Source organism: Arachis hypogaea, chromosome 2 (genome assembly GCF_003086295.3).
Source record: "Arachis hypogaea cultivar Tifrunner chromosome 2, arahy.Tifrunner.gnm2.J5K5, whole genome shotgun sequence".
Lineage (NCBI taxonomy): Eukaryota > Viridiplantae > Streptophyta > Magnoliopsida > Fabales > Fabaceae > Arachis > Arachis hypogaea.
Window position 1 is genome coordinate 87,059,798 of NC_092037.1, and position 16,041 is coordinate 87,075,838.

A 16,041-nucleotide genomic window follows, 5' to 3' on the forward strand; every position below is an offset into this window, starting at 1 on the left:
TTTGCATTGAGTGCATAAAGGGGAAAAGGACAAACGAAAGAAAATTAGGTGCCGAGAGAGCTAAAGATGTCTTAGAACTGATACACACCGATATATGTGGCCCATTCCCTACTGTATCTTGGAATGGACAACGGTACTTTATTACGTTCATAGATTATTACTCTTGTTATGGGTATCTATATTTAATTCATGAAAAGTCCCAAACCTTGGATGTTTTCAAGTCTTTCAAAGCTGAAGTTGAACTTCAACTTGGAAAGAAAATTAAAGCTGTCAAATCTGATCGTGGTGGTGAATACTACGGAAGATATGACGGTTCAGGTGAGCAACGTCCAGGGCCTTTTGCTCTTTTCCTAGAGGAGTGTGGTATTGTTCCGCAATACACCATGCCAGGCAAACCTAGCATGAATGGTGTTGCAGAGCGAAGGAACCGAACTCTTAAGGACATGGTGAGAAGTATGATTAGTCATTCTTCCTTACCTGAATCACTTTGGAGAGAAGCATTAAAGACCGCAGTGATACATTCTTAATAGGGTGCCAAGCAAAGCAATTAACAAAACCCCATATGAAATTTGGACTGGAAAAAGGCCCAGTATAAAGCATCTGCATATTTGGGGATGTCCAGCTGAGGCGCGACCTTAAAGGCCGCATGAAAGGAAATTGGACCCAAGAACAATTAGTTGCTACTTTGTTGGTTACGCTGAGCGCTCACGGGGGTACAAGTTTTACAATCCTGCATTAAGGTCTATTTTGAAACGGGAAATGCGAGATTTCTTGAGGATGTTGAGTTTGGGGGAAGGAAATTTTAGGAATGTTGCTTTTGATGAGGATTCTGTAACTGACAATGATCAGGTCTTTGTACCTATTATTGTTCAAGACACAGTTATAGTACAAGAGCACAATGAGAATCCTACTGTAGATCCAGTTACAGTACAAGAGAACAATGAGAATATCATTGTTGCTCAAGATACTGCTACAGCACAGTAAAATAATGAGAATCCTCCTCAATCCCAATCCATATAGCAAGCTCAACAACCTCAAGAAGTGTCAGTAAGGAGATCCAATAGAGAAAGGAGAAAATCCATCTATGGTCTCAAACAAGCTTCCCGTTAATGGTATCACAAGTTTAATTAAAGTCATTACCTCATGGTTTTGAGGTAAATATTATAGATGAATGTGTATACCGCAAGTTCAGTGGGAGTAAATATATCCTTTTGGTCTTAGATGTTGATGACATTCTACTTACTAGTAACGATATAGGCTTGTTGCATGAAACTAAGAAATTTCTATCGGACAAATTCGAAATAAAAGATTTTGGTGATGCCTCTTTTGTATTAAGAATCGAGATACTAAGAGATTGCTCTCAAGGTATTCTTGGATTATCACAAAAGAATTATATCGAAAAGATTTTAAGTAGATATGGCATGGAAAGTTGTAGACCAATGGACACACCCGTAACTAAAGGAGACAAATTCAGTCTCAAACAATGCCCTGAAAATGATCTTGAGAGGACAGCAATGCATGATAAACCTTATGCATTAGCACTAGGGAATTTAATGTATGCTCAAGTCTACATACATCCTGATATATCGTTTATAGTGGGAGTGTTAGGTAGATACTTGAGCAATCCGGATATGGATCATTGGATTGCTGTTAAACGCATAATGCGTTATCTAAAGAGAACAAAGGATTACATGCTTATTTATCGGAGATCAGAAAATTTGGAGATCATTAGGTACTCTGATTCCGATTTCATAGCATATGGTTGCGAAACTTTGTCACTAAGCTTCATATAGTAGATGACATTGAAAGGGCTATTAAAGATATTTTGTGACAACAAGTCAGTAAGTATTATACTCCAATAACAATAAGAGCTTGACAAAATCGAAGCATACAGACATCAAGTTTCTTAGTTGTCAAGGAGAAAGTTTAAGAAAAACAGATTTTCATAGGACATATGGAAACAGAGTATATGCTAGCAGACACATTACCAAGGGATTGAACCCTAAAGTTTTTCATGAGCACACTGCTCGGATGGGTGTCAATATTTATGATGCCTTGGTTTAGTGGGAGTTTATTTCATGCTATATGTCCTATGACAGATATTGAGCTATTTTTTTGCAGAATTAAGTTGATGGTTTATTTCATGTTATATGAAATGTTCATTTTGCAATATTTGTATTGTGTTTGATCTCAATAAAGTTGGACCAGCTGGAAATAGACATGCATGAGATCACTTGGCATGTAATTTCCATATTACTCATCCAAATTTGATCTATGTCGTTAAGTATATTAGGATGGTGATTGGCGTGGTTTAGTCACGGCATTTAATGTGATAAAAGCTGCGGTAGTTCCATATCTAATGTATGAGACGGACCAGATTGTTAAAGTAATGAAAGAAATAGCATTCAGATGCGCGCATAAAGTTTATAAAATGTGATTATGTCAAGAAAGAATGTATGTATAACCCAAGTGGGAGATTGTTAGGAAATTATTTAATTTCCTAACTTATTTGTGGGCAATACATATATCAATTATAATCACAAATGATGCTATTTCAAATTAAATGACTTATATAATGATGATCTCATTTATTGTTATAAATGATAATTGAATAAGTCATTATTACTTTTGATTTGGAATTAAACGAGAATAAAACCGGATATTATCTTTTGTTCCTTAGATAATTATCTTTTTGGATTTTAGATATATTATCTTTTGGGCTTTAGATACTATTTTATTTGGGCTTAAGGGTTTAAATGGATGCCATGTTCAAATATAAATAGACCTTCAGGATTTCGGTCCCCAACATACCAAAGCCGCCTTTGTTGCTCTTTCCCCATCAAAAGAGTTACAGTTCAGCCGCCTAGGAATACAGAAGGCTTTGGTTGAGGAAAATCGAAAGAACCACAAAATCCAAACTCTTCCGATCGTATGATTCATATTTATGAATTCAAGTACGCTTCCGCATTATGTTATTTTTTGGTGATTCAATATGGATAATCTGGGATTTGAAAATTAATTTATTCTAACATAATTTTGATAATTAATTTTAATATATATCTATTATCTAATATAGTTAAAAATTATTTTATAATAATATGGTATAAAAATTAAATTTTAAAATATAAATCAAATAAAAGATGACTGAAAAAAGTATAAAATTTGACTTAAAAAAAAAGCATGGCAGAGTTATGAAGTTATGATCAGGGACGGGCTATAGGGGCGAGCGAATAGTGCCTCAACCTTCTAAAATTTTAAAAATTATAGTTATATATGAGATATGTATTTAAAGAAATAAAAAATATTGTGTAATTTAATAGTTTTATATATTATTTTTTATTATGTGATTAATTTATATTTTAATTATTTAATTTATTAATTTTTTTATTTAACTAATTTAATATTATATCTTTAAGTTTTTGTATCTTTTAAATTAGTTTATTTAAAAAAAAATCATTTATTATTTAATATTAACATATTTAATATTTATATTATTATATAAAATATTAATAATGACTTACGTAGTTATATTTTGATAATCACATTGTGTATTTTAGATATTCTTTTTTTATAAAAATATTCATTTTTCTTCTAATAAATTTATATTATTAAAAAAATTTATAAAGATATTTTATAAAAATACTATAATTTTTTACAGAATTAATAATTTATAATTTATTTTTAAATTTTTTAAAATTTTTAAAAAAATTAATTTTAATTAATTAGATATGTGATAATTTTTTAACTAAATTATTAATATTATTATATTTTTATATATTTGTCATACTAAAAATAAAAAAAATTATAATTTTTTAAAATATATATTGATAAATCTTTTAAAAAATTAATCAATAACTATACATAATGTCTAAATTATTTTTATAAAATAAAAAATAATTAAAAAATTTATCTAAAATTCCACCTCCTTTCATTAAATTTTTTTTATCCATCTCTGCTGAGTGCTGATGATACTAATTAATTAATCTGTCCCAATTGGGAGAACGTGGAGGTGAAGAAATGGCACAGTAACTAATGTGATTTGCATGTGATGGGGGGTGGGTTAAGGTACAAGACAAGTTAATCACGCGCATATTAGTTTTAGTTTTTAATCAGAATTAATTGACCTTCGCCAATGCCAATGCTAATAGCCTAATACCATTGTGGTCACAAGCCACTTACACCCCACTCCCACCATTTCTAATTACAAACCAAAAACCATGAAAAAGTGTCTCGTGAATGGTGAGGGTTAGAAAAGATACCACTACAAATACATGATATATGAGCCCCTCTTTGCAAAATTGGAACCCCACCTTTCAATTAATTTTATCTTATGTTTTATGCAATTAGTTTCATTTTTTTTGGGACAGAAAGAAACAGTTATGCTTATGTGATTAGAAATTTAGAACCGAGCCAGCTGGAGATGCCCCTAGAGGGAAGTCCTGTGGTATTCTATATTCATTTCTAATTAAATTCAAACAACAATAATCTCCTTATTTTACTAGTGAAAGGAATGATGTTGATATGTTTTCTAATTACATAATCAAAATTTGTTTATAATTGAATAAATTCTAGACATCATATAAATAGGAAATTAATTAAAAAACTAAAAAAATTTGATAAAAAATTAATAAATTAATAAAACTGTCTTAATTTTAACGATTAATTAGTTTAAAATAATAAAATAAAAAAATTATTTTTTAAAATATATATTCATATATAAATATATTATTTTATTATATTTGATTTAATTCCAGGTGAATTTTTAAATTTGTAGGTTATTCTTTTTAGCTCCACCAATTTAAACAAAAATTCTATTTTCAGACTTTGACATAAATAAGTTTACACATATACACCAATATTCTCTTAACTATTATATAAATTGAATATTCACATTATAAAATATAAAATATATTAAGAGTAATATCTCTAGGTCTTTAAAAAATTAGTCGTGCGACGAATTTGCCTTCCAAAAAAAATTAACTAGGTTTTTCGTTCCTAAAATTCTTAGATATATGTCAAGTACATTCCTACTCAAACTTAGCCAATAAAGACCATACTCTCTCTCTCCTATGTTGAGATTGATAATGTCATGTGATACGCATACATTTTAGTCTTTTGTATACATGGCTAATATAACATCATTTGATGACAACTTTAAATGATACCGTTTTGAGTGGATAGATTTGTTCCCAACTTTAGTGCTTAAATTCTCATATATAATAACATTTAAAGAGAGATTTATTTGGATAGATGCATTCAGAACAACCTATAGTCATTCTATTAGTCCTGTCAATAGTGAGAAATATTGGGAGAAATCTAGCCAAATTAGCTCAATCATTCTTAAGATTAAGAGGCCAATAGGTTGTCCAGTGAAAAAAAAGAGACCAAATCCAATGAAAGATGGACCAGAGGGTACAAAAACAAAAAAAAACATTTAGAATTACCTATAACAAATGTGAAGAATATAGCCACAATGCCAAAACCTGCAAGGAAGCACTTAAACTAGGGACTATTGCAAAAAGATAAAGGCAAGGAAAAAGTCAAGGAAAGGCTCTCTGCAACGCAAGAAGAGGTGCAAGTTTCTCAATTAATTGTGAATTTATTTATATTTTGTTATTCATTGTGATAGTCATTGTATTTAAGTTATGTGATAATCTGCTTAGGATTATGTTTGAACATCTAGTTACTTCTTTTGAGGGACTAATGTGACATATAATCATTTTTATTGAATTTGAATCCTCTAAATTTTAAATTTGTACTTTAGAGGGTAAAGTGTGATCTTCTACCCTTGAATGATTTCTCTCTTATATTTATTTTTGATTCCACCTATAAAATAAATGGTGAGAAATCGCACTTTACTCTCTAAAATAAAATTCAAAATTTAGAGAATCTAAATCTATTTTTATTAGGGACCAATTTGACTTACAATAAAATTTTTAAGGGACCTATTTGATTTATAATATAATTCATCAAAAACACTATTGTCATAATATAGTTGTTTCTTATATGAGATAACTCAGCGTGATGCAACAAGAGACACAACATTATAACATAATGGTATCTCTAATATAGTACTTGATGTTGAGAGTCATGTAAATATTGCAACTGTAAGTGTAATTGTGTAGGCGATTTTATATTTTATTTCTGATACTGTATGCTAACTAAGTTATTTTTTTTAATTTGGACTTTCAGGAACAAAATGTGCAGGAATAAAATGTGCATGATAGACTTCTACAGCAATTCTTTAGGCACCCAAAGCAAATAATAATAAGACCGAAAGAGAAAAGTTCGTGTCTTTGCAGAGATAATAGCGGCTACAACTAATGGCACAACTTCTACGATCCTCCGATTCATACCAATATCAGGTCTAAATTTCTCTTAAAAATGAGTAATTGTCAATGAAATTTTTTTTTTTGAATGTGACAAACTTTTGTGTGTTGTTCAAAGAAATAAACCTTTTTTTTGGTCTTGTATCGCTAAGTTACTTAATTATTAGTTTTTAGTTTGAACTTTTTTTTGAGGTACTTTAGCTTAAGGTTGAAGTTGGTGTTTAAGATGTTTTGTAATAACTATATTATTTAAGAATTAAGATACTCTTCTATGTTTGTATTTGTTTATATAATATTGGCATTTATTATATATATATATATATATATATATTAATCTTTGGTATTTGTAAATATTATAGTCTATCTTTGCTCTATACATTGCTTATCTTATAATTTGGAATAAAATATACCATGTCACTTGAATTACAATATCATCTAAGTCCTTTTATCAGTTATTACAGCATTTGAAACAACAATTAAAAAGTATTTACAACTCTAAAGCCTACCAAAACTACAACAAAAAAACAATAACTACAAATGCTCTTAATATTAAACCACTCACAAAAACAAAACTTTCATAATTTTTTACAAGGTCTCCTTTAAAACATCCTCGTATATGAGCATCCAAGCACCGAAGTTGAAAAAGAATTTGTTCATCCAAAATAGTATTTTTTAAAGTTGTCACAAAACATGTTGTATTAGTCACGTGTACAAGAGATTAAAATGTTCTGAGAGCGTCGTTTATCACTTTATCTAACATATTACATTATCAATCTCTACGTAAGAAAAAAAATATGATATTTATTGGTCAAATCTGTCATAAAATATATCTAGTATATATTTAAAAATTTTGGACCAGAGATCTAATTAATTTTTTAGAAAATAAATTTATTAAACATCTAATTTTTTGAGAACCTATGTAAAATATTACGCATATATTAAATAAGACTCCTTAAATTCTTAAATAAGACCCCTTAAAATGTAAATGTTAGAGGAGGTAAGTCTAAAAATAAAAATATTAATATAAAATTGTTAAAACTTGAAAGAGTTTAATTGCAACATGTATTTTCCCATAGGCATTAGCCTGCTTGAAAAGGAAGGCTTCATTATATCATTTCACAACCTAAAATCAACAAACATAACAACTCATAAAGTGGACCATAACGATTAATGACACCAAAATTCAGGGAGAAAAAAAGGCATAGTTAGATTAATCAGGAAAGAAATGTATTTCTAGGGGTGTGATCTAAAATAAATCGAGATAAACCAACTATTCTAAAGTTAAAAATGAGGTTCGAATACGCGATTTTTTAGGTGAGTACGGAAAGATTATATCATGTGAATTATAGTTCATTGACGACTATATGTAAAATTAATAATAAAGTTTTACTTTTAAAAATTAAATTTAACAAATATTATATCATATTTATACTAAAATAAATTATTTTAAAATAAAAATAATTCTGTATAATATAAAAAATATTAATTAAAATATAAAAATATAATATAATATTATTAATTTTATTTTAAAATATATATTCTTATTATTAAAAATAACTTAGGATTAGATCCAACAATCCAAAAGATAATCCAAACTCGATCCAAAAATAATACCAACTTAACAAAACAAATTTAAATTTAACAAATTATGTCTTGGATACGGATCGAGCCCGCTCTTGAAAACCTCTATGTTTCCATAAGATATTGGAGTCAACATTGGAAATATTGCAAAAGCAAAGCCTCAAAGTGCAAAAAACCTTGCCACCATTATTAATTATTGTATTCCCTTGGTCATATGGCAATGGCATTGATGTAAAGAACTCAAAAAAGGTGAGTCATCAAAAAGTGTGCACAAACCAGTAAAACGTATTTAATTTTCTCAACCTCCAATCTCAACAATATTCTTTACTTTCTTCCTCTGCCTTCCTCTTCGTTCTTTCTTTCTTTCTCTCTTTCTTTCTTCTTTCTCCTCTCACTCTCAAACCCTAAAATACCAAGGCCATAAAAAAATTTCCAATTCCACCAAATGGGATCAACCCACCAAACCTAAGAGTTTTCTTCACTCACAGAACCCATCAAAGATTGGTTCAATCTTAACTCCAGCCATTTCAATTATGGCACATTTTACCACTTCCCCCTACTTCAAGGCCTTAACTTTAACCATTTTGTTCCTAAAAACCCAAGCTTTTGACCCAATTCCATTGTTCTCCTTTGCTGAATTTGAGAAAGATCCAAAATTTAAGTCCAATGTGGCTCTCTTTGGTGGTTCAAAGGTTATGAATGGTGGCTCGGGGATTCAGCTATCTGGGTCTGGGAAGGTCATGTACAAAAGACCCATCAAGCTTCTTGAAGGTAAACCAAAGCAATTAGCGTCTTTTTCGACTTACTTTACATTTTCAACGCCATTGTACAATAGGGGTGGTTTGGCTTTTGTTATGGTTCCAAATGGTTCAAAAAGTGATTTTTTTGAGAAAAGTTCTTCTGGGTATCCTTCATTGTTGAAGAATGGAAAATCTGGAGTTGTCGGTGTTGAGTTTAGTCCTTCAACAAAGGGTGGTCATGTAAGTTGTAGTGTGGCCATTAATGTCGGTGACCCAGTTATTCCGGCTAGAGCCATTAACAAATCTTTCAATTGGGTTGCTAAAAATGGAGAAAAGTTTCATGCTTGGATTGATTATGTTGCAAGTTCAAGGCAGTTAGAAGTTAGGTTGAGTCAACATGGTAACACAAAGCCATATGATCCATTTCTCTGGCACAAAATTGACTTAGCAGAAGTGTTGAAGGAGAAACAATTTTTTGTTGGTCTTAGTCCTATGAAGTTGTTGGATGATTCATCTTCTTATGAATCTCAAGCATGGTTCTTGTATTCATGGAGCTTTGTTGTAAGGAAATTCCCACACACTATGCATTCAGAGCCTCTAGATCCAAAGGTACTTGTTAAGACCTCAAGTAAGGGTAAGAATCCTGTGGTTAATAATAAACCAAGGAATGATGATTGCATTTTGAAGGTTCTTTCTGCAATGATATTTGGTACTGGTTGTGGAGCATTGACAGCATTTGTTGTGCTTTATTTGTGGACCATATTTGGTGGTAATAGGAGACCTGTGGTGCCTGAAGAATGTGTTATGCAACATGATGTTGAATATAGGAAAGTTAAAATTGTTGTAGATAATAAGACCATAGAAGATGGTAAGAATTAGTAGTAGTAGATCTTTTGAGGTGTGAAAAGCATTATTGGTTTCTGTTTTTTATTTTTTATTTTTAGTTTTGATGTTTTTAATTTTTAATATTTTGTGAAGAAAAACAAAAATTAATTTGTTTTTCACAAAATATTAAAGTAAAAACAAAAACACTAAATAAAAACTAAAAATAAATAACAAAAAGGAAAAACCAGAAACTAAATAGGCATGGTGTTTTGTAAATTTTTAGTGTTTACTTTTTTGTATTTAAGTTTTGTTGTTGTATTTTAGTAATATGTACGCTAAAGGGCTGTGTCTAATTTGGTCTTTTTCATCTATGTTGTTGTATTGCTGAGCACATTCAGATTGAGATCTTCCGACTCTGTGTTAAAACTTAAAAGGATGGTTTCTTTAATTGAAACATGCTTAAATTATTGAAGTTGTTAATACAATGTGTGATGTTGCTGACACATTTTTTATTGTATGATGATGATGACAAGTAAACAGTCTGTGTGTAATTATTTATTGATTTGTTTTCATGTATGAATAAATTGGTCTTGCTTTGCTGGAATGTCTTCTGATGGAAACCCTTTTTTTTTCCTTTTTTCTTTTATAATTTATTTGGTCCATTATGAGGGTGAATAATAATAAGTAATAACAATAGTAACGATGATGATAATGATGAGAAATATTTTTGGTTTAGCCTAAAATTTTTTACAGCGCAATGAATATTTTTATAGTATAGTATGTTTTGTTGTTTACTCATTCTTAAATGCTCCTTGCTAAGTATGGAGTGCTGCATGTGAATTCGTTAAATCTAAACTCTTTATTTGTTATATTTTATTTGAATGGTCTGGATTTAAAAAGGTAACCTGTTAATCAGGTTAATTATTTTTTACAAGTTTTAGAATTTTTCTTAAATGCTCCTTGCTAAGTATGGAGTTAGAAGTTAAAAGAGTAAAATATATTTTTTTCTTTAATATTTTTAAAATTTTTTTAAAATATCTTTAACATTTAATTTGATACAATTTTATTTTTAATATTTGAAATATTTTCAATTTTACTTTTATCGTCAAATGTAGAGGAGCCGATGGAAATTTTTAAAAAATTTAAAAAACGTTAGGAATAGAAAATATATTTTACCCAAATTAAAATTATGGAATTCATTTTTTTTTAATTTCACTTTATCTCTACTCGTCGACCAAATTTACCTTTAATTATTGCTGGTTTTGGCATCTGTGTATTGATAAAATTTAAAAGTAATATATATAGCAAAGTTGGACATGTGATAAAGACTTAAAAGTTTGGAACATATTTTATACAGACACAAGTTTGAGTAATTTTTATGGTCGCTATTTGTAAGTGATATTGTAACTTGTAACTAAGTGCTTATTGAATTCATACCATACGTCTTGATAGACCTTGGCATTAAAGTAACTTAAAAAACCATATTTTAGAAATTAAGGAGGGAAAAAAATATTTTAAGGTACGCATATTAGGAAAGGCAATGAACAAATACTAAGCATCAAATAAAATTATGGTTGTTGAAATATTAGACCTTACAAATTTTTATTGTTGAAATATTGTTTCAGGGCCACGGGCAAAAACATTACATGATATTCGAATAACTTCAAATCTTTTGATTCATGAATTGAAGTGAACGTAACACCTAGAGTGTACACAACCTGACAACCTTAACTGATTTCCTCAATAATTATTTTAATTTAGTTATACTATAGCAATCTGCCAGTATTATTCAATATTCAATAAGCAATTCTAGTTTCAAGTTCAATTATTTAAGAGTTCGTACGTGGAAAAAATGTTACCTATCAACAAACTTCAGCACAAAAATTGACTCCCCAACAGCATCAATTACGGTCCTTTAAAGCAAGCGTCAAACATTTTTAGCACGCATCACAAAAATTGAGTTCGGTGAATAAGAAAGTATAATGAGTAAATGACTATTTTTAAAATAAAGTATTATTTTTATCTCTAATATTTAAGATGAATTTTATTTTGATTTTTAATATTTTAATTATTTTATTTTTATTTTTAAATATTTAAAATGACATTAATATTATTCTATCGTTAAATTTTTTATTAATATTTAATAAAATTAATAATATTTTTGTTAAAATTATATTCGTTCAACTCTCTTCTTTTACTTTTACCTTCTCAATAAGTCCAAATCCTATTTTTCTCCCTTTTTTTTATACTATTAATTCTCCAAAAGAAATTTGAAGAGGAGAAAAAACAAAGTAGAAAATTGAGATTTAGACTTGTTGAGAGGGTGAATATGGAAAAGAGAGATTGAGTAAACGTATTTTTAACAAAAGTATTATAAATAGTATATCAATTTCATTAACTGTGAGCAAAGAATTTAGTGGTGGCATAACATTGATGCTATTTTAAATGTTTTGGAATAAAAATAACACGATTAAAATATTAGGGACTAAAATATGATTCACTCCAAATGTTAGGAGGACCAAAATACTACTTTACCCAATATTTTCATTATAGAAAATTTCGCTTTCTTCTCATAAGAAATGTTAAAATGACATTCTCTTTTTTTTTTATTTATAAAATATACACTCTCATCCCTTTTAATTTTTAAAAAATTTTCTTTTTAATCTATTTTAAATTTTTTGTGTTAACTATTGTCAACTTTATCTATTTTTTAAGAAAAAATAAATTATTTTTTACAAAAATACTCTTTAACAAAAATTTATTTTTTTTACTAAAATATATTTTAACAAATTATTTTTCTAATGACTAAATTATATTTTTACCAAAATATCTGTCAAAAGATTTTTTAATAATTAAATTATTTTTTATTAAGATACCTTCAATAATATTTTAGTTACTAAATTAAATTTTACCAAAAATTTTTTTAACAACAATTTTTTGTATATTCTATTATTAAGCTCATGATATCCATGCATATTAAACATGGTTTTACAATTTTGGTTTAATAGTTTTTTATTAGTGTCATAGAAAAGAATTTTTTAATTTAATATTAAAATAATATTGATATCACAATTTAATCACTAGAAAAATAATATTAAATGGTATCTTAATTAAAAATAATTTAATCATTATAAAATATTTTAAAGAATATTTTAGTAAAAATATAATTTAATCATTAGAAAATAATTTGTTAAAGAATATTTTGATATGCAAAATTTAATCAAAAAAATAAAATTTTTGTTAAAGGTAATTTTGTAAAAAATAATTTATTTTTTTTAAAAATGGATAAATTGGTATACAAAATTTAATCAAAAAAATAAAATTTTTGTTAAAGGTAATTTTGTAAAAAATAATTTATTTTTTTTAAAAATGGATAAATTTATTATTAGTTAAGTTAATACAAAAATTTTAAAATGAGTTAAAAAAAATTTTTAAATTATAAAAAGATGTATATTTTATAAATAAAAGAAAATGGAGTATGATTTAATATTTTTTAAAGAAGGTGAGTAAATTTTCTTTTATTAAAATATAAGGGTCCTTTTACATTAAATACAGGGGCGGAGCTAGGCTAACTATTTAGGGGGGGCGGTGTTATAATTTATATTACTATTTCTATTGATAAAATTAAAAAAAATATATATATATATATATAATCTCAATCAAAATAAGACAATAATATATAAAAATTACTACTTACAGTTTTGTATCATGAAAAGGCTATTCGACGTTTTTTTCTATTTTCAAAATCATCTATAATTGAATTTGTGTCAAAAATAGCTGCTAATTCTTTTTCTATATAGATGACCAAATTGTCTGCAAGAAATTCATCAGCCATCTTACTTCGGAGTCTTGTCTTAACAATTTTCATTGCTGAAAAAGCTCTTTCTGTTGTTGCTGTAGACACTGGTAGAGTCAAAACAAGACGTATTAATCTATCAACCATGTGATAAGTTCTTGATTTTCCCGTTTCTTGCAACTTGTTGCACAATTCAGAAAGTGTACCAATGCCTTTCAAATGATTTGGTATATCATGCTGATAATGTTGCAACTGAGATTTCAAAATATTTAGCTCATTAGAAGGAAAGTCAAGGGGATAAAACTTCTCTGCTAACTTGCTGATTTCTTCAATATTGAATGATTTGAAATTGTCCTTAGGATCCAAAGCACAACTCAAAGTCAAAAGCTCTATTGTTTGCTCATTAAATCTACTATTCAACTCTTGTATTTGAGAGTCAATTGTTGCCAAGAATACATCTATTCGATAATGATGCTCAACTGTCACACTTGGTTGACGAGATCGACCTCTTCCAAAAACATATTGTGCACTCATATTAGGGACTTCAATTTCATGTTTTTCACAAAAATCTTTAACATTTGCAAAAAAATTGCACCATCCACCATCTCTTAATTGTTGAAGAAGTAACTTTGATGTAGAAACAATATGCATTGCATTAAGAATATCTTGAGATTGTTGTTGCAGTGCTTGGCAAAGGACATTAGTGATTCCCATAATCTCTTTCATCAAGTGCAAAGTGAAAACAAATTCAAATGACAATAATATTTTACTAACACCATAAGCCTCACCTCTTTGTGCATAAGTTGTCCCGTCTTCAATGATATTATTGAGAACAATATTGGTAGCAGTAAACATTTTTACCAAACTGCAAATAGAATTAAAGTGAGAGCTCCATCGAGTATCCCCAACTCTTTGTAAAGTGCTTATTTGATTCGCACCTTTGCCTGTTTCTAATTCATTTTGAGCAACCAAGTTTGCATTTTCAATTGCTTGAGCTTCTTGTAATTGATCATGTCTTTTTGAAGAAGCACTAACAATAGTGACAATAGAGTTTAATTGAGTAAAAAATTCATGAATTTGAAGTACCTCTCTTGAAGCTGCCACCAATGCTAATTGTAACCTATGAGCAAAACAATGCACATAGTATGCTTGTGGAGAATCTTTAAGAAACAAAGCTTGCAAACCATTCCACTCACCCCGCATGTTGCTAGCACCATCATACCCTTGACCCCTAATATTTTCAACTTGGAGATTATAATGAGAAAGGACAGAAATCAATTCTTTCTTTAAAGTTGTTGCACAAGTATCAGTGACATGCACAAGATCAAAAAATCTCTCTTTAACAAAACCATCTAGAGTAACAAATCTCAAAACAATGGCCATTTGCTCCTTTTTAGATTCATCTCTAGCTTCATCAACAATAATACAAAATTTGGCATCTCCAATCTCTTCTCTAATTGAATTTCTCACCTTAGTAGCAAGAATATGTAGAATTTCTTTTTGGACATCATTTGAAGTATACTTAGCATTTTTTGGAGCATTTTCCAAAACATTCTGTTTCACTCTTTCATTGTAAGATCCCAAAAATTTTAACATTTCCAAAAAGTTACCTCTATTGCTTGAACTTTGGCTTTCATCATGTCCTCTGTATGCACAACCTTGAAATGTCAACCATCTAATGCAATCTATAGATGCTCCTAGTCGAATTCGATTCTTTTCAATCTCTTCTGATGTTTGCTTATGAAGAAGTCTGTCAATATGTTGTGATTGTTTCATCAAATCATCACATGATTTCAGCGCCTTATGATGGAATGAGTTAGGACCTTTGCCAATGTGATTCAAAAGAGCACATTCTTTTCCACTATTTACTTTCTTCTAATTCCTGAAACCATTCTCAATAAAAGCATTTGAACCCGTATTGATTGAAGGTTCCTTAGCAAAAAGAAAGCACGGAAAACAATATATAGCATCATCTTCTATAGAATATTCTAACCAAGATGGGAACAATTTAAACCATGAAGCTTGAAAGCGACGATGACTTTTATCACCAGAAAATGGATAATTATCAAGAATTGGCTGATTTGGCCCAACTTTAATATAAGCCCGACGGATTTCATCTCTTTTATTTGGAGGAAACTTCCAAATCATTGGTCGCATTCCAGGATCTCTTTCCAAACGAAAAACATCCAGTTGATTTGGAAGAAGTCGTGGACGCTTTGAGCTATTCAATGAAGAACTTGAAGTAATGAAATTTGATGACCCCTCAAGTATTGGAGTAGTAATAGTAGAAGCATCTTCATTCTCTTGATCTTTTCTTTTAAAAAATGTATCAATGGTTTTGAACTTACTCATAATTCAAATGGCCAAATAGGTTCCTATAATTTAAAATATATTTAGCAAAAAGTATAAATTACAGTCTAAATCTTTATAAAATATAAAAATTATATTTCAATTTAAAATAAAATATTAAAATTCAGAACAATAATACTAACATCTTAGTATAAATAATATAAAATAGTAATTAAATAGTTAACTAATAAAAAAAACTAAATATACAAACTAACATATAATAACATAAACTTAACTAACAAATAATGATAAATTAACTAATTAAGTAAATAACTAAATATATAAAAAAGAATAAAAATAGAACCTTTTTTGAGAAAGAGGAGTGAAAAATCACTTGTTAAACTACTCTTTTTTTTTAATCTGCAAAAAACAAAAAAAAAGAGTTAAAAAGGTAAAATTGTAAAAGATAAGAAGATTAAAG

At 28.5% G+C, this 16,041-nt stretch overlaps 2 protein-coding genes across 2 annotated transcripts; one reads left to right on the top strand and one right to left on the bottom strand.

The window, feature by feature from the left end:
* Positions 1 to 8,071: 8,071 nt before the first annotated feature.
* Positions 8,072 to 9,978, top strand: LOC112749194 (L-type lectin-domain containing receptor kinase VIII.2). Its single transcript, XM_025797455.3, has one exon. It carries the CDS (start codon positions 8,444 to 8,446, stop codon positions 9,527 to 9,529), a length of 1,086 nt encoding a protein of 361 aa, XP_025653240.1. The 5' UTR covers positions 8,072 to 8,443; the 3' UTR covers positions 9,530 to 9,978.
* A 709-nt stretch (positions 9,979 to 10,687) lies between these two features.
* LOC112727397 (uncharacterized) lies at positions 10,688 to 15,623 on the bottom strand. The gene is made up of 3 exons (XM_025777133.1): positions 15,185 to 15,623; positions 13,281 to 15,094; positions 10,688 to 10,744 (listed from the first exon to the last, which is right to left on the bottom strand). The coding sequence occupies exons 1-3, from the start codon at positions 15,621 to 15,623 to the stop codon at positions 10,688 to 10,690; spliced, it is 2,310 nt and encodes a 769-aa protein (XP_025632918.1).
* Positions 15,624 to 16,041: the final 418 nt, after the last annotated feature.

Excerpts from the sequence above, each read along its gene's own strand:
- LOC112749194 (XM_025797455.3), top strand. The coding sequence starts at position 8,444 with ATGGCACATTTTACCACTTCCCCCTACTTCAAGGCCTTAACTTTAACC.
- LOC112727397 (XM_025777133.1), bottom strand. The coding sequence starts at position 15,623 with ATGAGTAAGTTCAAAACCATTGATACATTTTTTAAAAGAAAAGATCAA. Across the intron at positions 15,095-15,184 it reads GGAACCTTCAATCAATACGG|GTCCTAACTCATTCCATCAT; the intron begins GTTCAAATGCTT and ends ACATTGGCAAAG. Across the intron at positions 10,745-13,280 it reads AATTTCTTGCAGACAATTTG|ATGCCAAAACCAGCAATAAT; the intron begins GTCATCTATATA and ends ATCAATACACAG.